Here is a 21,566-nt window from a genome sequence, read left to right as displayed (position 1 = left end):
TTCATCAATTTTAGACAATACATCTAACGAAAGGATTATATTAATACGTATTTGAATAATTGAAAACTCAATTAAAACTTTTAAAATGTAGGGACTAATATAAAATTTGATGCAAAATTAAAGAATTACGCATATTAATGGCTCTATATTAAATTTTCTCATTTGCCTTGCCTTTACAAATCAAAAAAGATTTTTATTTACACCAAAAGATTAAATTGAACCTGATGTTTTTAATTTTTAATAATATGGTTAGATTGTGTACAAATAGACCAATTGAGTCTAATATTTTTTTTTTTTGATTCTTTAGATAATATAATCAAGAATATCATCAAGTCATTTATATTATATAATTTTAAAATTTATCAATATTTTTAATTTAAAATTTTGTTATAAATAATTTTTTTAAATAAAAGACTTTTGCAGGTATCAATTTAGTTAATTAATATATTAATATAGTGGCAAAAAATTTTGTATAATTTGAAGGCCCAATTATGATTAAAAATTTAAAATAAGATTGTAGTAATATTTTTAGATTGTATCGCATTTATCATAATTGTAAATATAATAAATAAAATAGCAATATTTGTATTTATCCAAGTGAATATTTTTAAAATTTTTATTATTTATCATAAATTGAAGAAAAAAAAAATTGATTATAATAATATTTATTTATAATATTTAAATTAATTTATGATATTTTAATTTTAATATCTTATGGTCATAATTTTTTGTTATATTACTATTTACAAATGTAATATATTGTTATTTATAAACATGATAATTTGAAATGTCAGTGATATGATACAAAAAAAAATACGAAGATAACATGATTTAAAATTAAAAAATTTATAAATAAATTTAATAAAATAAATTTTTTTATATTTTTATATAAATATAAATAGTAATACATAATTTTTTTATAAAATATAATAAAATTATAATATTTTGTAAGATTCAATAATAACATAATTGTCAGATTTAACGATTTGTGAGTTTAATAATTCACGCCTTCATTGAAATGAATAAAGCCGCGGAGAGTGATGCAATTGCTATAGAGATGCTATTTAAATCATGATTACAACAAATACAAACTCCATTTCTTTATTTAACTCCTCGTTCAAGCTAAACCCTACACATATACAGCCTAAAACCCTAAGCCGCGGACACTGAAGATTCAAAAAATTAAAAAATGGAGAAGCTCAAGTGCTTGGCGTTGGTAGGAGGTGGAGCTCTTGTCGGTGCTGTTTCTACCTTGTTTCTTCTTAAGCTTCGTCCAAGGCAAGTGAAATTCAATTTATTTCCATTCTCGTTGATCGGGTTTTCTTCTTTTTCCATTTGATTGAAGATTTTTCAATAATACATAATCTTATATTTTCCCATGAAAATATTCATTACTCTTTGTTAGTCGACAGTCGACACCCATGTTCACTATGGCTCTGATTTCTTTTCATCTTGGGTCTGAATTTTTTTTTAATCAGCTGTAATGATGTACTTAATTGGTTTTTAATTGCCCAGAGAATTTAAATTATGAATTTTAAACCAATGTTTCGATTAATTTTGATTTCCTAAATGACTTATTTCCTTAGTAATGTTTGTCTGTGATGGTAGTTGATTGAATTTTCTGTGTTTTGCAGAAAGATTGAAAGTCAGTGTGGTAAAAAGGCCACCAAATTGAATGGTAATGTCTGTTTTATTTACTTAGTACTTTTCTTGTTAAACCCATCCTTGCCGAGCAAAGGTCTGAAAGACAAAACTTTGCTCTTGTATTGTCTCATTTGATGGATCTCTACGTGCTTTACTTTATTTACACCTTGTAACGCTACAAACATGATCACTCTGCAATATATTACTATTTAGCTTAAAATGATAGCTGCTAGAGAAATCAATATCTGCACGATTGTTCTCGTAAATGTGATTAAGTTAGACTAATGCTTAGTTATTGAATTTGACATTTAAAGAAACTGTAATTGTTTAACAAACATTTTAAAACAGGATTTTGGACTGTCCTGTTTGATAAAGAGGCAACGTGAAAATATATTAGCATTATTTTAATAATAACCTTTTATTGATTTAGTTAATATGAGCACAAGATATCGGTGGTAGACATACAAATTTTCATTGCATGATCACTTAAAATTGAAAAGCATGGTAGTCTGATTTATTTCCTTATAAAAATTCATGAGATCCAATACAATCTGAAAGCTATTTTAGGCTAAAGAGGAAACTCAAGCTGTAACTTTTTTGCGTAAACTTAATTTGAATTGTCAGACTTGTTGGTTAGAGTAACCTTGACATCTCTTAATGTGTTTCTTGATATAGATAATCCTCCGCTTTATTTGGTTCATCAAAGTGATTGTTATAGACTATATTATACATATTGATAAAGACCTATATCCAATTTAACTTCTTTATTATTTTTATTTTTTTAAAAATCTGTTGGCTGGTTCACATAAAGAGGGGTAAATCTGACTTTCCCCAATTTAACCATTTTGTTAAATAAAGAGGGTCAAATCCATAGTTACCATGAATGCGGTATGTCTTGATTCATCTTACCCTACCCATCCTGACCAAAAGCCCATTCGAGCCAAGTCAACTTTATACTTCGACCCTAACTATAAAATCGTTTTCTCTGTCTCCTTCTCCAACCAACACAGGAGCACTAAAACCAACCCTAAATATATTAAATTGTTTGATTGTGTGGTACGGTTGTTAAAAGTAATGAGACGCAGAAATTATTTTAACCCTTGGTGTTCAATGCTCTAATTGACATACATCATGTCCAAATGGATAAACCTGCTAGAATTTGATAGAGAGTGCTTTTCTAAATATTTAATGTCATATGCTGCTCAAATTTGAACTCTTTCCTATTATATTAAGTTTTTTGTATGATATTAGAAAATTGTTGCAAATTTTATTGTTCCGTGGTTTTTATTGTTATTTCTGGAATTGAAATTGCATCAGAGGCAACTGCCAAATGCTGGATTGATTCTGGAAACGGGAATTGTGGAACGGGGGGCTTGAATCTTCTATCAGATGAAATCGTTTCTGAACAACTGACTAGGTACATCTTTTTTTATCAAATTGTCTTTGGTTGCACTATATTTTCAAAGTTTACCTTTGTTATGTGTTTAAAATGCTACATGAGAATTGTGGTTTTCTTTCTTTATCATCCTCAATATCGTAGGCATTGTTTTCACTAAATCTACTAATCTCACTCGTCAAGGTTAGCTAGAAAGTCAAAGTTGAGAGTATTGGTTTTTTTGTGTATGTGTAACATGTAGTGTACTCTCTCTTTCTGGACGTATAAAAACTGTTTAGCACAATGATATTAATTATGCTATCTATGAAACTTGTTATGACAAAGATTTAGATGTGGGTGATTAACTTGGCTAAATTTCCAAAATTGGGAGGACTTCAGGGTCATTTTTCAAACACTATGAGATTTCCAAACAACACACTGCACAATGAGCAGAAACCTAGGTAATATGCAAATGTCTACATTTGGGGGGTGTAAGCGAACCAATATGTTTGTTGAACAACTCATCACGAGTACAATTTAAGCTTGTTTATTTGTGCTTATTACTTAAATAAACTGAGGTTTGAACACATTTAATAACTGAACCAAGCTTGAACATAGCTGAGCTTGGCTTGTTTATGTTCGTGATAGCTCCTTTATATTTTTTGTATTTGTTTTTTTTTACATTTTAGATTTATATGCATTTTTTTTAAAAATTTTTTTTTGATATTTTCTAGAATTTTTGTTTGTTGTGATCATTGAGGTTGCAAAACCCACAATCTCTTAAAATTATGGCTAGACCTGAAATGTTGTGGGCCATTTGATCTTAATGACTAATTTATAACCTGTGGATTCAGGTTTTTAAACCCATTTTAAAGCTTAAATGTCTTGGCTGTGGCTTTCTTGCTTTCTCTTTCTCGATGGCGCTTCCAACCTCTCTCACCCTCATTCTTCTCTCTTATCGTTCTTCCTTTCTAGTAACTCAAACCTCTATACACACACAGACACACCTCTATTTTATTTTCCCCATGCTTGATTTATTCGTCTTTTACAATATTTTTCTCACGTTTTTTTTTTTCCTATTTCTGCCCAATCCTTGGCCTCAAGATTCTTCTCATTTGCTCTTCAAGACTGTCAAGTCCTCTATTCCCATCTTTCAAGCTTTCCTTTCACTCTCCAAGTTATTTTCTAGCTCAAATCCAGGCAATACATTTTGTTTTTCAATTTTTTTATTACAATCTCCATTCTCTGATTTATTTTTTGGGTAATTGGTATAATCTAAATAATCCGTTTTGATTTCATTGAGAGTGTTATGTTGTTTGGAATAAATTTGTGAATTTTGTTGTCTGCAAGGAATTTGGAACTTGCTGATTTTGTTCAACACAAATGAGCTCAACCTTATACAATCTGGTATTGAGTTGAGCTCGACAAAGCTCAACAAAGCATTGATATTTAACTTGAGCTCAGGCTCATGTCCAAGTAAACCAAGCCGAGTCCAAGGAGAGCCAAGATAGGTTCATTTTGAGAAAATTGATCTTGAAATTGATTGAATATGCTGATGTTATGAGATGATTAGGGCTACTTTTGCATTCAAAACTTTGTTAGAGACATTGCAATGTTATTATAAGACTGGTTTAGCCAACCCACAAATTTGAAGCAAAATTAGGAGTTTTTTGGGTAAGTTTTATCGAAGATTTTATGGTTTGACAAAATAGTTTTGAGGAAAGGTGCTCCTATTTAGCCTTTTTTGCTCACTCTTCTTATATTTCTTTTAGTTAATACTTTGCAAGTGCACTGCCATTTGGTTTTTTGGACGTATCATGCCTGATCTTTATATTGTGATGGATATAATCATTCTAATGGTGAAAATTGAGAACACTTGATTTACTGTTCAATTTCTTAGACTATTGTTCTGAACTACATGGATTGGTCAATAATCACGTGTAACTTGCCCATTGTGGAATTTAAGAGTACTTAACCATCCTTCAACATATTGAGGGAATAAGTGAACATGTCTTTTTCTTTGTTGTATGTTACTAGGAACATTCAGTTCTTTGGTCTTGACTCTCAACAAAAGGTTACAGCATCCTATATTGTCATCATTGGTCTTGGAGGTGTTGGAAGTCATGCTGCCTCTATGCTTTTGAGATCAGGAGTTGGCAAGCTCCTTTTGGTGGACTTTGACCAGGTATCTGATATGTGTCAATAATCCATTTTTAACTTATTTGGGCTTTGTTAGTATCTAGTATGTATATTTTGCATGTTCATTTAAACTTTGTATACGCAATTTGGCTTCTGTGTTGCAAGTTGTCTATCTTCTGTATTGTTTTTGTGCAACCATGTGAAAGTGTGTTGGGCATCTATAGGTTCATGACTGTCGTGCTCTTAAATTTCTGAAAGTTCTATAAAATTTAAATAATTTGGAAGACATTGTGACTTTGTTTCCTGTTGCACCAATTTTCGAAGAATTTCAACTCAAGCAGAATGGTAAAATACTAGAATCGAACTCTGATCTATTGTTGGATTATGTGAGGCCATGTTAATCGATTTAGCGTTCCCTGCAAAATTTGGCCATTTTGCATCATTAAGATCTGTCCTAATTGGTATCATTGGCTTAAAATTCCCTTCTTATTTGCATATTAATTAGGCTAATTTGTATTTGTCCTTCCATTCTTTTCTCAGAATTAATAGTTTCGTCATAGGATCCCAAGACAAGTATACCATAAAGCTTAAACAGATATAATAATGGTTAAAACTGCTTTCTAGTAGAGAATATTGGTATCATGTGCAAAAACTAACCCAGAAAATTTCATGTTAGAAAGAATCATGAACTTGCAGTTTCTATTACTTTGGTTGTAATTTAGTATATCTGTAAAATTTCACGTTCTATTTGCATATTTGAATTTAGTTTTGCAAGTATGAGGAAGGAACTGATAGCGTAAGTTGTATGGTGCAAAGCTTGTAGTTTCTTTAAAAGATTACCTGCATTAAAAATTACTTTTATAACAAATCTGTACTTATTCTTGATTATATGAGAAGGTGTCACTTTCATCATTAAATAGACATGCTGTTGCAACACGAGCAGATGTTGGTATCCCAAAAGCCGAGTGCCTCAAGAAGCATTTCTCTTCAATCTTCCCTGAGTGCCAAATAGATGCAAAGGTGCTACTCTATGATGTGTCATCTGAAGAAGAAATTCTTTCTGGCAACCCTGATTTTGTTTTGGACTGCATTGATAACATTGACACAAAGGTATCTGTCATGGCTAATGAACTTTCAGCTTTTACCTGTAGGGTATATAAGAAGTATATAACATTGCTGTCAAATATTTGCTTTTTTCCATATATATAATTCCTAATTTCTGTCTGTGGCTTGTGTTATGTTTTAATTACCTAATTTTATTTTTTTTATTTTAGTGCATTGGTAATCCATGTGCTTGTTTGAAATTGCACTCATGTAAAGTATGAGTACATAAGCAATATAAGTTTTTCAGCTAATTGTTTATAATCTGTCAGCTTATTAAACATTGTTTCTGTATTTACACAGATTGCTGTAATGGCAGAAGTTCAACCTAAGATGACTGTATTTCCATTTTTACTAGGTGGCACTTCTTGCGGCATGTGTACGCAGAGGTCTAAAGGTACTTTCTGCTACAGGAGCTGGTGCGAGAGCTGACCCAACAAGAATTCGTGTGGCTGATTTAAGAGAGTCAACAAATGATCCATTATCTAGAGCTGTAATAATTCTGCTTTGTTTCTATTTTCAGAGCCCTAGCTGGTTGTGATATTATGCCTATCTGTCTTTGTGCTTTGATTTTTGATTGGTAGCCCTCATGTTTTCTTGGTATCAAATTAATTTGTTTAATTGTTTATTTTAAACTTCTGATCCTTTCTAAAATATATGAAATGAAATCGTTGGATTTTGTTACAATGAAATGTGATGTGCTCTTGACAATCTAAATTGGTATATTTATTTTAAAATACAAAGTACATTTTATTTGGGAAGATCAATGTTTTCTTTCATATCATGCTTTGACATTAAGGTTTTGATTGGTAGGGAGAGTAGAAAATGGAAAGATAGAAAATTGGGAGAGGAGAAAACTGGAAAGATGGAAAACAGGTTAGTTTTTTTCCATTGGTGTGCTTGTAGAAAGATGGAAAAATGGATATCTTGTAAATTTGCAACACATAGCTTACACCTCTCTCATTTTCTCTCATCCAATCTTTCCAATTTAAATTATATGTTTTTGTGAGTAGGGATGGCAAATGACCATCTTTCCTTTCCTTCCTCTCACTTTTTACCAAGCATTAGAGAAAATCATTTTCTTCCCACTTTTCCAACCCCCACCCCCCCAATTCCTCCTCCCATTTTTCCTTCCTACCCAGCAAAGTCCAAATGAAATATAACTTAGAACCGTTCTTTAGATAATGGATTAAAAAATTTCATATTTTTCTGCTTCATTTTCTTTTTCCTTCGAAGACTTGTATAGCTGGAAAGATATCCTGATGTTGTAGTACAGTTCTTGTTCTCTTTTATGGTGCAGTAATTTCCACTTTCTTGGTTCCTGCCCTTGGGGTTGCTTGGGGATTCCATAACAATTTTCTTTCTATTTGAAACCTCCATAGCTTACATTCCCAAGGTCTTAATTTAAGAAAACTGAGAGGTAGGTTACAAAAAGTGTTAGATTTAGCTACAGCTTTGGAATACTAGGCAAAACTTACTTTTTAACATTTGGAATGGAGCATGATGCTTCTGTAGAAGTTGACATGGTAAGACACTGATGCATTTGGATTGAAAATAGCAAGGTAAAAAGTGTAATATAGGCGTTGGGAATTAGGGTTACCTCAAATTGATAGGACATAGGTTAGACAGTTAAATAATAAGGAATTTTGGGGATAATTAATAGGATTATTTAATGGCAGAATGATAGAAATACTGAGAAGAGTTAGAATTTATAGTTCAGTCCAATATGGTGTTTGATGTGGACGGAAAGAAGTTGCTTGAGGAATTCAATTATTTAAAGATTTTACTAATTTCTTATATTTTATGAGTTTGACTTTATTTTTTATGTAAATTTAGGATACTTTAGATTCTTTGGTTACTTTATATTAGTATTAGAGCATTAGGATCATATTTGCTATATTTAGTATGTATGAGACTTTAGGGTTTAGCTTAAACGTACTTAATTTATTTTAGTATCATTAGATTTGAATTATGGATTATTGAGGTTTCTGTATTATTATGAATTCTTGCAATTTGAAATTTTGGTATTTTGAAATTTTGATTTTGAATACACTGAAATTGTTTTGAAATTGTCAATCAATTTAACATTGGTCTGTGTGCATCTCTGGTTTTTGAATTTACACATGCTACTGCATTTTTGCAGTTGTCATTGATCTAATGATTGGAGTTTATTTTGGGTGGATGGTCGGACAGATTTCTTTTTGACTTGGACCAACTTGAATATTTTTATGCACGTGTGTGGTTATTTTGGAGATTTAGTTTTACCCTGTTTATCTATTGTATTAGGAAGACATTGTTTTAGTCATTTACTACTGTTGATCACTTAACTCCTTGTCATCCTGCTTTTAGGTGAGACACCGTTTAAGGAAAGATTATGGTATTGAGGGTGGAATTCCTGTTGTTTTCTCTTTAGAGAAACCTAAAGCTAAGCTACTTCCTTTTAGGGGACCAAGTGGTGAAGAAGACAACCCTTCAGATTATCAAGTGAGGATGCTTGCTTATTGCTTTTGTAGTTTCAAAGTACTCTGTTTAGTGCTTACTTGACATAATGCGATGGGGAAATTTCACCCAACCTGTTGCAACAGAATTTGGAATTTAAATTTTATTTGGCTAGAGCTAAAGCTTTGTTTCTTTTAGTGATTTTATTTTAACTTGCTAGTATTAGGGCCCTGGTTACTACTATCATTGGATTTATGGGTAGGAGGAAAAAGAAAATATTTTGGTTTACATTAGTATGTAACCTACATATTTAATCTAACAATTTAACTTGTTATCCTGCTGTCAGATAGTACCTGGATTTAGGGTCCGCATCATACCTGTTCTGGGTACCATCCCTGCAATTTTTGGACAGGTTATGGCCTCCTATGTTGTTACACAACTTGCAGGATTGCATGTTCAAACAGAGCCAGTGGTAAATCTAGATGTTGATCATTATCAGATGCTTCTTCAACGGCTTATGGAGCATGAGGAGTCATTGTATGGCACGGCCATGGAAGTTGAGGTAGGATTTGCCTCTACATTCTTTTTGTAAGAAATAGTGTGTTTGAGATTATTTTGCTCTTGGTGTTTGCTATCTTATGGGGTATAATAGAGTAAACTAAGTGTAAAATAAAAGTTTAAGGACATGAAGCCAGTTAACATTTTTTCTCCAATTAAAATTTTGTGGCTACCGTATTCTAATTTGCTAGATTCTAGTATGCTGAAAACTATTGGAAGCTAATTCAAATCATTTCCTTGCCTCAAGACTTGATCCACGTTGACTATAAGTAGCATCCCTAATGGCGAAGGTGCAGGCTCAATCCTGATTTTGGTAGAGAATGTTATGATCCTTATCTATTGTGTTGTCCTGTTTGTGCTGGTGTTCATATCCTTCTTTGGGAAGATTTGCCATGATAGTGATGCCGGCTTTGGGTGTGAATTCTATGACTGCTTGTACTGTTTGGTTGCTGGTGTGACTAGTAGTCTGAAATCCTTGAAGATGGCCGGAAACATATTACTCTGAGTGGTGAAGAAAATGCTACTTTTGCAGTTTTAAGTGCATCAAAGGTTGTTTAACAAACTTTCTACTTGCTATTGTTGGATTAACACCTACTCAGACCATTTGGCTGTTATAAATAGTGGCAGCCTCTGTGTCCTCGTTTGGCTGCTATTGCCTCGTGAATTTGAATTACACACTTAGTGGCATGTAACAGTCACAATAAGATGATGTGAAAATCTGCCATTGCAATAGTGTGGCATGCAACAGTCACAATAAGATGCTGTGACAATCTGCCATTGCAATAGTGGCCCATAACAGCTAAATTCTGTCATGTTTGTTTCTCTTTCTACTTTATTAGTTTTAAGAGAAATTTTCTAGAAAACAGTTGATACCGACAGACAAATAACCTTGAATCAACACTTTTTCAACAGATTACCATGAACAACCAATTTTAAGCATCAAGCAAGAGAAGAACTGAACAATTTCTAAAGAAAGAAACAATCTGATGAATAGGCCTCTAGTTTTCATCCAATTAGCCTGTCATGTGTGTCTGATTAGGCTCAATTCTTCAGACTGATTTTGAGAAACCAAAGGTAAGAATGGAGAGAAAAGATGGTCAGAGATGCCATGGAGATTCGAGCTGGCTGGCCTGAGTTTTGTCTTTCAGATGGCTTGAGAACGGGAAATTGGAAACAGCAAAAAGATTGATTGGGTGTGGTGGGTTGGTGGGGAGGTTGGGTTCTGGTTCTGGTGGGTCTTTTGGCTAGCTCTAAGCGGAATTATATTTTAAAGTTAGGTGATATGCATGTTGATTTGCAATCTCATTCTTTTTGTTCATGCATTGTATGATAAATTTTTTTTTCTCCCAGTTTGCGTTTTCCATTTCCTGCTGCTATTATCTGTAGGTTGATGTTGAGGAAGTGCGATACGTTGTTAAAGAGTTGTGGCATGGGAGAAGTGCAAGGGAGCTGTCTGCAAAAGATGTGGGGCGTGGAATGTGGCGGTCTGTTAATGAGTTGATGCTTGTTAGGTATGGTTTTCTTCATGCATGCTGTATACCTTGGAGCATCCGGCATTCACAAATTTTATTTGGCATAACTTGATAACAACATTATGCTTTTTCTGTTATTGATGATATTGATGAATTATTCTCTCATTGAATTGGATTAATTTTGTAAATGACAACTAACTTCAAAAGAATAAATTATTTCATTCAATTTCACTTAACAGTGAGACATTTTTCATTCTAATTTCATATATAATATACATGTAAATATAAATAAATCATAAATTAAACTGAAAACCAATTATTTAATCAATAAAAAAATTTAAATAGTAAATAAATACTCTTATCACATTCACAAACTGTAAATGGTGTTATTCCAAATATTTTCGAGCTTTGGAAGGAGAAAGTAGTTGTACTCCTTAATTTGTTTATTTAGCTTTTCTCTTGTTATTGCTCTCTCTACTGGTTCTTTTTTTTTTTTTTTTTTATGTTGATAACTTTTATCATATGGTAAAAAGGGAAAGCAACGTTAGCGTGGGATAGTAGAAGAAAGATTTTTGGTACATAAAGGTATAGTGGGGTAGTAGAAGAAAGCTTTTTGGTATATAAACTATCTTACCATTTGTTATGTTGTTTTTTAAAGTTTGGGTGGGTCCCTTAGTAGACACAGTAATTATAAAACCTTATTTTATTTATATTTTTACATATTAAACTCTAATATTTTGCAAAGTCACTTTTGTTCTTATCAATATTTATAAAGATGTCAATATTTATTTAGTTAATTATGTCAGCTCCAGTGGCAGAAAAATACAAAGGAAATAAAAATTTCGGTCTATTTTTATAATACAATTCCAAGGGGCTTTAGGATCATCTGTCCATGTGTCCATATGGACATTGAAAGAGCCTAATAAATTTTTTGATATGTAGCCTATTTGTGAAAGCTTAAAATAACATGTGGCTGAATTTAATTGGTAATTCAACTTGTAAATTTTTGTTCTATCTATTATGTAGTGCATGAATAACATTTTAAGCTTATTTCAAAGGCAGCTGCATCAGTCTTTCTGCCATTAACTTCGCCCACGGCCATTTCGTTTGCCATGTCACTAGTCTATTTTTTGGCCATCTTTCAGTGCCAAAAGTTCAGCTCAAATGTAGCCTATTGAAGGTGTTTGAATCATCAAACTTTGTTTGTATTTTGTTATAGACTTAAAGCTCAATATCAGTTGTTTGAGCAGTGGTGGAAGTATATACATAGTTATTGTGTATGATTTCTGAACTTTGATCACTCTTTCAATATAACCTTCAGGTGATATTGGATTTACTTTTAACGAACATCTATTATTTCCTTTCAGATGGGATCAGGCGAAGGCAGCATCCATTTCAAATTTAATTCTTCTAAAATTTCAAGAGGTATTATCTTAGCAAAGCCAAAATACTTGTCTTTCTCAGTAATTTACTTCTTTTCCAAGTATTAGGTATTCTTTTAAAATCTGTATATAGATATATAAGATATTTTAGAATACTTGGTTTATTTTATATTAGTTAATATGTTAATTATGTTCCAAAGTAATAGGATTTCAATGTTATACTTCATATTCACGTTGCAATAGGGTTTCGGATTTAGTTATAATTTTAGTTTTGATTAGGTTTTGGTTGATGAAATTTGTGGTTTTCTCTGTCTATTGATTCTTTTGGATTTTCTCCCCTTGTTCTTTTGTTTCTCCTCTTGAGTTCCCCAGTTACTCCCTAACACCCCCATAAAGCACCTAATGTTTAGTTTGCTTTCATGTAGTCACTGTGGATGTGATATTAGGTCTTCCTCTTCTCCTTTGTGATGTGATATTTTCTTTGAAGGCCGATGAACATGAGCGGAGGACTCTTGACGATATCAAAGAAAAGGAACCAGAAATTTTCAGCCACGTGACATCCGTGCTGAAGCGAGCTGAGCAGGACTTTGGCTTGTAACGCGCACAATTAGATGAAGGTTAATTTCTTCATTACTTTCTCTGTACTTTCTTAGTCTCAGTGTCATACCTAATGTCTAAAAGTATGCAGAAATTTAATGTGAGGTAAAGCAATCATCTAATCATTGAACTTTACATGAATTGCATTTTAGTTTTTTTTTTTTTTCAATCAATTAACAGCTTTGACTTTAATTACTGTGTTGTTCAAGTACATATCAGTATTGTATCATGTAAACATCTATTCTTAGTTTGACTTTTTCTGCTTTGACTGTTTACTTTTCTTGAATTTTCTGTCATTTTGTTTTTGTAATCTTACCTCTCCTGACTGCCCATTTTATTTGCATTGAGTGCAGTACCGTGAATGGGGTATGATAGTCATTTTGTTCCTTTTTCTTTTAATTTTTTTTTGAAAATGAAGGCAAATTTTATCGTATTCTCAATTTTTTCTCTTCACACTTTTTTTTAAAAAAATTTTTTTAAATGAAATTACTCAATTATCCTTTCTCTTCACACCCTTTATACTTTTAAGCTTTTGGATTTATTAATTCAGAAGCTTCTAAGAGTTTTCGGATTTACAAATTTATAAGCTTTTAAAAGCTTTTTTGAAATTACATTTCTAAAAATTTTTAGAAGTTTTCGGATTCACATATTTGAAAACTTAAAAATTTTTATAAGATTTTTTCTCAATTTTTTTTTTAAATTTAAATTTAACTTTTTTTTAATTTATTGGATATAAAAATCCGGTAAGTTATATAACTTATTAAAAATATATATATGAAAACTTTAAAATTAAGATGAGAAGGTTAAACAAGTAATTTGAACTTAAAAAATTTCAAAAAAAAAAAGTGAGTGTAAAGAAAAAAATAGAGTGAATTTAGAATCAGCCGAAAATGAAATTGCTTCCTGTCTATCTGATAATACAACAGCCTCTCACTCCGTCTATCAACCTTATGGCGTCATTTGCTAAACACAAAGACAGAAACAAGTTTGATCGTAGTTTGAGTTTTGTTTCTTTGGCGAAAGTTAAAGTGTTAAGAGTTTTAATCAAAATTTAGTATAATAGTAGCCTTGTTGACAAATTGATCTAATTCAATAAAAATTTTTTTTCATTTTGCTCAAATGTAATTTAAAAAAAAAAAAGAAGAAAATTTCAGAAACGTGGATTTTGCATGTTAGCATGCAGATTTGCCCTTTCACCCCTTTTCCACGGCTCTTTTATCATACAAATATTTTAATCAAAGTATTAACCAGGGATTCATCATTAAGCAACCGAGGTGCACATCTATATTTTAGGAGTTTTTCTGATATAAAAGCTTTTGACCAAAAAAAAAATTTTAATATTCTTTTTATACACGTACAATTAGGGTCAGCAATACTATTAATGTCGAATAAATTTCGATCCAATTCAATTTTATAGAATTAATTTGTTTTTTTAAAATTGAGTTTCAAGAAGAGTTAAATATTTTTTAAAAAAAATTAAGATTTAATTTTATGAAAACTCGTATTATTTTTATTTTGATTTGATATATATATATATTATTATTTATTTAATCTTATATTTATATTTAAAAATAATATTTTATATTAAGAATTAATAATTCATTAATTTCATATTGAATCAAATTGATTATGAATTTAAACATAAATGAATTAAATCAAATTAAGGTATAAAAATAATATCATATCTAATCAAATTTAAATATCAAATTTATAAAATCAAATCAAATTCGAAATAAATAAAACTTATTTCAACCTAATTCATTACCATCTTTCATAAATATAATGTATTTAATTTTAATTAATTTAATTTGATTTAAATTTTAAAGAATTTTATAAAATAGGTAATATTATTTATATTTTTACATTTTTAATTGAATAACCTTTCACTTTTACTCAAAATTAGCATGAATAAAAATCTTCAATGAATTAATTATATTTATTCCTTTCTAGATATCTAATATTCTTACCTTCTATATAGATAAGTTACAATTCGATTTACTTAAACCACTCATTTAAATACATAATAACGTTATGATTTTTTAAATTTAAATTTTAAATACATAAAAAAAAAAAAAGAATAGATAGGGAAAAAGTAAAAAATTAAAAATGAATAAAAAAATCAAAGGAAAACAACAAAGAATGATTCCTCCTTACAATTGTTTTTATATTTTGAATCTATATTCAATATTTATCAACTAGGAAACAGCAGGTCATCTGAAACCAACCGGGCCAACAACCCCCCAAGAGGCTAAAAAAGAAAAGGCACACAAAAATGATTAAAAAAATCAATAATGCTTTGAGATGGTGAGAAGATTTTTGTAAACCTTCACCTTATTGTAAGGAAAAACCAAAAATAATAGATGCAGAACAATGGCTTACAATTTCATTTCAAAAGCTTTTTTAGAAAAAGAAAATCACAATAAGATCAACTAAGATATGGTAAAATGCTTTATCACGTTAAAAAGAAATGGCAAACAGATGCTCTTCCTAAAACTTGATCAGATTCTGCCTATCAGCAGGTGCTACGCACTGCCATAAGGATCGGTATGCAGTAATATTAGCTGCTTCTACTCCCAATGCAGCAAGGTTCCGCCCATACTCCTGGTAAAGGTTATACAAACGGAGCTGCATAAGATAGTCTGAGAGAGAGAGAGAGAGAAAGACAGATACTAAACAGCACAGCAGAAGAAGGATGTGATAGGCATGGCAAATACAATGATCCACAATTGTTTTCTTATAAAAATTCATTGTTGGCGGCAAGGATGGGATCAAATTTGATCCTTAATCAGAGATTAGCAACAAGGATGGGAAGTTTAATCCCCATTCCATCCCACCTTATTTGCCATTTATAGGATGAGATTCTCACCTGAATATCAAGAAATAACTGCATGCAAATTTTGTCAGTATCGGAAACATTATGATCTGATACATCTGAGCTTGCCCCAGCTCGTCTTTGTGCACCCTGCCTTATTCTTTGAAGTGAAGACTCTGTTTTCCGTGCCTGGACAAGATGATCTTGAGGTTTTATTCAAAGCATATTAAGTCAAAGGAAGACTATGAAAGGAAATTGTTTCTGATACTAACCACACTGACAAGGTCAGCAGCTAGATCATAATAGCGACAAGTTATGTCTGTTGCAGCACCTAGCAGTAGATTATTCCTAGCATCATTTGTCAAATACTTCGTAGCTCGTTCACCATCCAGGAAAGTCTGAAAGCATTAAAAATTTCAGTTTAAGATCACAAATAACATGCCATGAATGCCTATGCGAGCAGCAGACAACATACTCTGAAGATAGAATACAAACATTTTCCATGGGAAATTCAAGCCAAATCAAGCAAATATAGTCTGGACTGCATCTAAAATTGTTAAGATTTCAAAGCAAAAATATAACTTTTATCTGATAATTTATATTTCAAATTACACAATTCCCCTTGCAAGACAATAAATAACTGTCTATCACCCTCCTCCTCCCTGCTTTTATTTATTTATTTGTTTTCATCTTTAGTAATCAGTCATTCATGCACTCAACATATAACATCGAGACTAGTATGGGCCAACTCGGTTTTTCCCCCAACCTAAATTGATGCAATTCTATTGTTGCTTAAAATTCCAAGCGTGAATGAAGTATCCAGGTTGCACCACTTCAGGTGAATTGCATTTTGTGCCTAGGCACGGAAAAGGCACACTAAACTTAAGTGTCCTTTGGTTTCTTCAGTTTTTAATTTCTTTTGTCAGCTATTCTTTCAACTGTCAAAATTGGCCAGTTTCAGCTCTATTTAGAGGAATAAAAAATTAAATAATATAATTGGTGCACTACATTTTGTTCAGGATGAAGGTGAAGAAGATTTGGAGTTTTATTTGATGAAATTAGTTATGATAATTCTTGATCTTTAAAAGTTACTTCACTCGGGTGAGGGATTTTTTTGCACCTTGTGCCTCAGGTGAGGTAAGGGTCCTAGCACGTAGAGTGTGTCTTGCACCTTTGACAACACTGTATTGACCAGAACAAAGACATCTTTGCACATACTGAAACAACCATGAAGGTAGTAGTTTCCATAATAATCCACTAACAAACACTACTAAAATGGAAGAATAAATTTGAATAAGAACAAAAAATGGCCTAAGTCACAACAGTATGACATCCCACATTAATAAATTTTCATCAACCAAGGCATAGGTGAGAAGTTGAGAAAACTTAATTAGCTTCATCAAAAATAACAATCATACATCATGCATAGACAAAGATGGTACTAATATAAGCAGCTTGGCCAGAAAATTCGAGGAAAAAAATGGGCGCACTGGGGCTGTTTAATTGTAAAGCATAATCATGGAATGATGCTTAAGTAGTTGTGACTTGTGACATAGCTAGAAACTAAAAGGACATACCTTCAAAGGGCGCAATACCCCTGCCACATAGGGTGAATGCCTTACCGGAAGAGGTTTATTTGTCATCCTGTAAGTTGCAGTTATTCCCTTCAGTTGTCTCAAGTCCTGTGGAATTCAAGATAAACGAAAATAAACAAAAAATTCCAGAGTATAGTGAAAATGCAAGCAACCAAATTACAACAAAAATCATCAAACCTATCATGGTGGTTTCTACTTAGAGAATAATGCAAATAAGTGATACGCTGACATTGTAATGCTTACCTCAACAGACTTCTGAACTAGAGCCTCTTTAATTGTGTTGATAACTATGGGTAATAAATCATCCAATGATTTCCCACAGTACAAAATGCTCTGTTTTACTCGATCAAGGACTTCAGTGGAACATGAAGATAGAACCTGAAGTACATGATCCAGGTAAGCACCACCAATCTCCTTTGCCAGACAATTTATGTCATGAATAATCTGCAAGCACAAGTGTGTTCATACATATGCTGCTCAAAGTCCGCATCAACAATAATTATGGTCTACGATAGTAAAAAAATAACAATATAGTGCTCGCCTTGGAGAACTGAAAGCAGCTTGTAAGTAGAATTAAAAAAAAAAAAATACATAATAGAATGCTTTAAAGTCCTACCAACAAGGCACATAATTCAGCAGATCAAGCTTGGGAGACTAAAAATGATTAGATCTGAAGCAATTTACAACTACTTTATTTATTTTTCTACATTTTAATAATGAAATTTAGGAATATATTTGAATGTCATAAGAAAGTATAATTACCAGTTTTAATTTCTCTCTAAATCTGTCTACATTAGAAAGAATCAAGTGGATATGTGGAGAACTAATTATTTCTCTATACTTATCTCCTCAAACGTATCCAATCAAAAGTAACCATTAGTTCTTCCTCTAATTCTCTAAATTTTAAATTTCAAAAGTCAAACAGAACACCATTGATTAAACTTCTGTACATTTCAAAATGTAAGACTCAGCAAATTTAACATTTGAGAAATATAGTGAAAGAAAGACATGTGCGTACATAAACAAAATCATCTGGAGCAGCTGAAAGAGCCCATTCACATCCAGGGCTGGAGCCAGCACTACCCTTTTTTCGAGCAGCAAATCCAGATGACAACCAATTTGAGTATCTATCACACACAAAATACAGTCAAATAATCATATTTCAGCAAATCTAGACTACCCAATACAATTGGATTCAAGGTATGACCTTGAAAGCAGCTGCAAGGACAAGCGAAGAAATTTGTCGGAGCAAGAAAAGACAAGAACTTCTTCATTCCAACAGGACCTCAAGCTCTCCAAAAGGGTAACACTTTGTTTAAGTGTCAGGTTCTGAGAATTTTCTTCATCAGAATGTGAATTCTGGGCAAGAACAAGACTGGATGCTGCAAGTGCAGAATCCAGAGCACCTGCTATTTCTTGAAACCTGAGTGGTGAGCAGTTCACTTCTTAAGTAATAAGGCACAATTGCATGAGTAAAATAAACATCTAATAACTCCACTAAATACCTTAAAGAGAAATAAACACCTACGTTCCACTGCTTCATGAACTCAACATAAAAAGGTGCTGCTCGAAATTTGGCAACAGCAGCTCTGGATGGGCAATAGCCTGACAATGGAAACTTCTTTTATATCTAATAAAATGGACTAGAGTTCAGACACTTTAATTCTTTAACAATATAGCCTTTGCAAAGTTTTTAGTCTTAGATGCAAAATGAAAGGTCAGATGACTACCTTCAAGATATGCCAAGAAATCTAAGCTTGATTTGTAGTTTTTAAGAAATTCTTTAGGTCTTCCTGGAGAAAAAGCACCAGGTTTTCCCTTTTGGATGGCTGCAAGGACAGCTTTCAGAATCGAATTTGCCAAGAAGTCAAATACATGTAAACCTGTATTTTCTGAACAAAACGAGATCACAAAATTTTAACAGCCTTAACAAATAGCAGATCTGAAGTTTGATAAGCAAAGGCTATGAGAAGACTTAAATCATCTTACCCAGAATCTTCACTACCCCTAATATATTCATTTCAGGCACCAATTTAATATTGAATTTTAACAACTGAGATGCTTATATTCACAAAATTCAACAATATATAGTCGTAAATACGGTATACCCTTGTCAGGATACATACATATTTCCGACATCAAATCCAATATAACTTAGAACTAAAAACCCAACAAAGAACAAGATCAAGTTACATCATTAATAAGACCACAGTCGATAAAAAGGCATAGATATATACCTGCAGAAGCAATTTCTAGTAAGAATTTAAAATCATTCTCGACATATTTTTTGATTTGTTGATAATCATTCTCAAGTTCATCCCCAGATGCCCCAGCAACAACTTCTCCCAAGGAACCATGTGGAATTACTTTTTGTATCAATGGAGCCACGATAGTTGTGCGAAAAATTTCTTCTGCATTACCATTGTTATCAATGGCTGCATAAGCACGTAAGCAATTATAAATTGCATTGACATCCCTGTGTTCCAGCCCATCTACAAAACAGTGTCCCAAGCTTGCATCTAACAATAGGCTAGCACTCCGAATCCTCTTTTCAATGTTCTGAATGAAAGGGAGGTTCTGCACTTGCATAATATAGAAAACAGATATTTCATAAGTCTCTACCCTGAAAGAAAAAGCTTTTAACTTGGTGGTTGTTCACATATCTATAATGCATATGAAACAAATTTTGCTGTCAGCCATCATGAAGCAAAGTTACCCTGATAGTTCAACTATTCTTCCAAATTGTGAGACTTTGATATGAATGCAATGTTTACAGCTGATAAGAGGTGCACATATATAATGCTTAAAGAGACTTCGATGCATGAGTTTATAGATGAAGAGGTTCACACTGCTCTTATGCAAATGCATCCTTCTAAATCACCATGGCCTGATGGTATGAATTGAATGTTTTACCAAAAGTATAGGCATGTTGTTAGCAGCAATGTTACCAAAGTAGTTTTGGATTTTCTTCATAAAGGTGATTTTATTGATATACTTACCATACTAGTTTAGTACTAATCCTAAATGTAAGAACCCAGATCAGATGGTGGACTTTAGACCAATAAGTTTGTGCAGTGTTCTTTACAAACCAATTTCTAAAGCGACAGTTAACCTTCTAAGCACATTCTTCCCGCTATAATATGGGAGAATCAGAGAATAAGTTACTTTGCAATGAAATTTCCATACTTATTAATATCATATATATAAATTCAGAAAACAAATCCGAAAGGAAATTCCACAATCAGATTTGGAATATCTCAGTAGCTAAGGCATAAAATTTAAGACTGAAGAAAGAAAGGTACCTGTGCATGAGCAATACTAAAGTTAAGGCGATTCATCTCACTGGCAATTCTCTCAAGAAGCATGCTTTGGGTCTCTCTGAGATTTGTTACTCCATTCTCAACGTGATGTAAGCTCAAAGCATTACTCTTTTGCACTGAATTGACATCCCCATTCGACCAATCTGAAGCCACACTAGGAAGCTCCTTTATAAGCTTTTCAACCTTACAAAGGAGTTCGTTTAAATCAATACTAATACAAATGGAAATTGAAATGAATCAGCAACTATACTATTACGATTACCTTGGAAACAACATGAAAGGTGTCGAGCAGCAACTCCAGCACCTCTCTGGCAGCGGTCGCCTCAGCTCGTTGGCTTAGTCCATTCTTCAAAGCGATGAGTGAGCCCTCAACGGCTCCCCTGAAGCCTTGGATCTTATCGCGGAGCTCAAGAAGCGGAGCGCGCATTCGAAGCACGGCGGAATCCACGTCGACGAGTTTGGTGGAGAGGTTGACAAAGTCGGCATAATCACGGTTGATGAGGTCGATGAGTTCGTGTTTGAGAGAAGAGAGGTGGACCTGGAGCTCGGATCGGAGAGTGTCGAACGGGACAAAGGTTCGGAGCTCCGAGATGTAGGATTCGGAGTCGAAGTTGGGGGAGAGGAACAGAGAGGGCTTGAACCAGAGTGGGTGGGCGTCGAGCGGGTCGGAGAAGAGATCCGTGGCAGATCTTGGGGCTGGAGATGGGATTTGATCTGGCATTTTGATTGGGATCCAAGCAGGGTAGGGGTGAGTTTAGATTTGGATTATAATAATAATTCCTCTACTGCAAACGTTGCTTTAAATTATAATGGGCTTTTGGTAATTTGACGGGAAATGAAGGAGAGAGATCTAATTAGAGAATTTAGCTGTTTGTTTTTGGGAAATTCTAAATAGGCCAATGTTTTTTTATTAGAGTGAGGCTAAATGCACCGCTATATATATATATATATAAATTTTTGTAAATAAAATTATTTAATTATATTTTTCAAATAAGTTTTTGAAAAAACATTTTCAAAAAAGTTTTTCTGGAAGTCTTTAAAAATTTTTTAAAATTTATTTTTTAAAACCTTTAAGATTTTTTAAAAATTTATTTTTGAAAGTTTTGAATCATACTAAAACATTTCAATATAT

General features: G+C 32.5%; 2 protein-coding genes across 10 annotated transcripts; one reads left to right on the top strand and one right to left on the bottom strand.

Moving 5' to 3' along the window:
* Positions 1-975: 975 nt before the first annotated feature.
* On the top strand, positions 976-12,987 carry LOC111305805 (NAD(P)-binding Rossmann-fold superfamily protein). 9 transcript variants are annotated; one of them, XR_016331268.1, is made up of 12 exons: positions 977-1,278; positions 1,635-1,678; positions 2,962-3,061; positions 5,057-5,204; positions 6,056-6,268; positions 6,618-6,752; positions 8,609-8,743; positions 9,045-9,260; positions 10,643-10,767; positions 11,791-12,005; positions 12,096-12,153; positions 12,598-12,628. XR_016331268.1 is itself a non-coding variant. In XM_022903619.2 (12 exons), exons 1-12 carry the CDS (start codon positions 1,190-1,192, stop codon positions 12,706-12,708), a joined length of 1,494 nt encoding a protein of 497 aa, XP_022759354.1. In that variant the 5' UTR covers positions 978-1,189; the 3' UTR covers positions 12,709-12,987. The 9 variants fall into 9 exon arrangements, 6 of the variants coding, with proteins under 6 accessions (XP_022759362.1, XP_089606466.1, XP_022759354.1 ...); XM_022903619.2 differs by having other exon boundaries at positions 978-1,278; positions 11,948-12,005; positions 12,536-12,987; XM_022903625.2 differs by having other exon boundaries at positions 979-1,278; positions 11,948-12,005; positions 12,598-12,987.
* Positions 12,988-14,800: 1,813 nt separating this feature from the next.
* Positions 14,801-21,206, bottom strand: LOC111305804 (oligomeric golgi complex subunit-like protein). The gene is made up of 12 exons (XM_022903618.2): positions 20,697-21,206; positions 20,417-20,617; positions 19,352-19,691; positions 18,845-19,006; positions 18,620-18,719; positions 18,322-18,537; positions 18,133-18,241; positions 17,358-17,558; positions 17,097-17,201; positions 15,792-15,917; positions 15,574-15,708; positions 14,801-15,308 (listed from the first exon to the last, which is right to left on the bottom strand). Exons 1-12 carry the CDS (start codon positions 21,153-21,155, stop codon positions 15,195-15,197), a joined length of 2,268 nt encoding a protein of 755 aa, XP_022759353.1. The 5' UTR covers positions 21,156-21,206; the 3' UTR covers positions 14,801-15,194.
* Between the last annotated feature and the right edge of the window lie 360 nt (positions 21,207-21,566).

Source organism: Durio zibethinus, chromosome 21, assembly GCF_047325235.1.
Source record: "Durio zibethinus cultivar Kanyao isolate XHJ-2024 chromosome 21, ASM4732523v1, whole genome shotgun sequence".
NCBI lineage: Eukaryota > Viridiplantae > Streptophyta > Magnoliopsida > Malvales > Malvaceae > Durio > Durio zibethinus.
The sequence above is the reverse complement of the archived record's forward strand: the minus strand, read 5'-3'. Positions and strand labels throughout refer to the sequence as shown.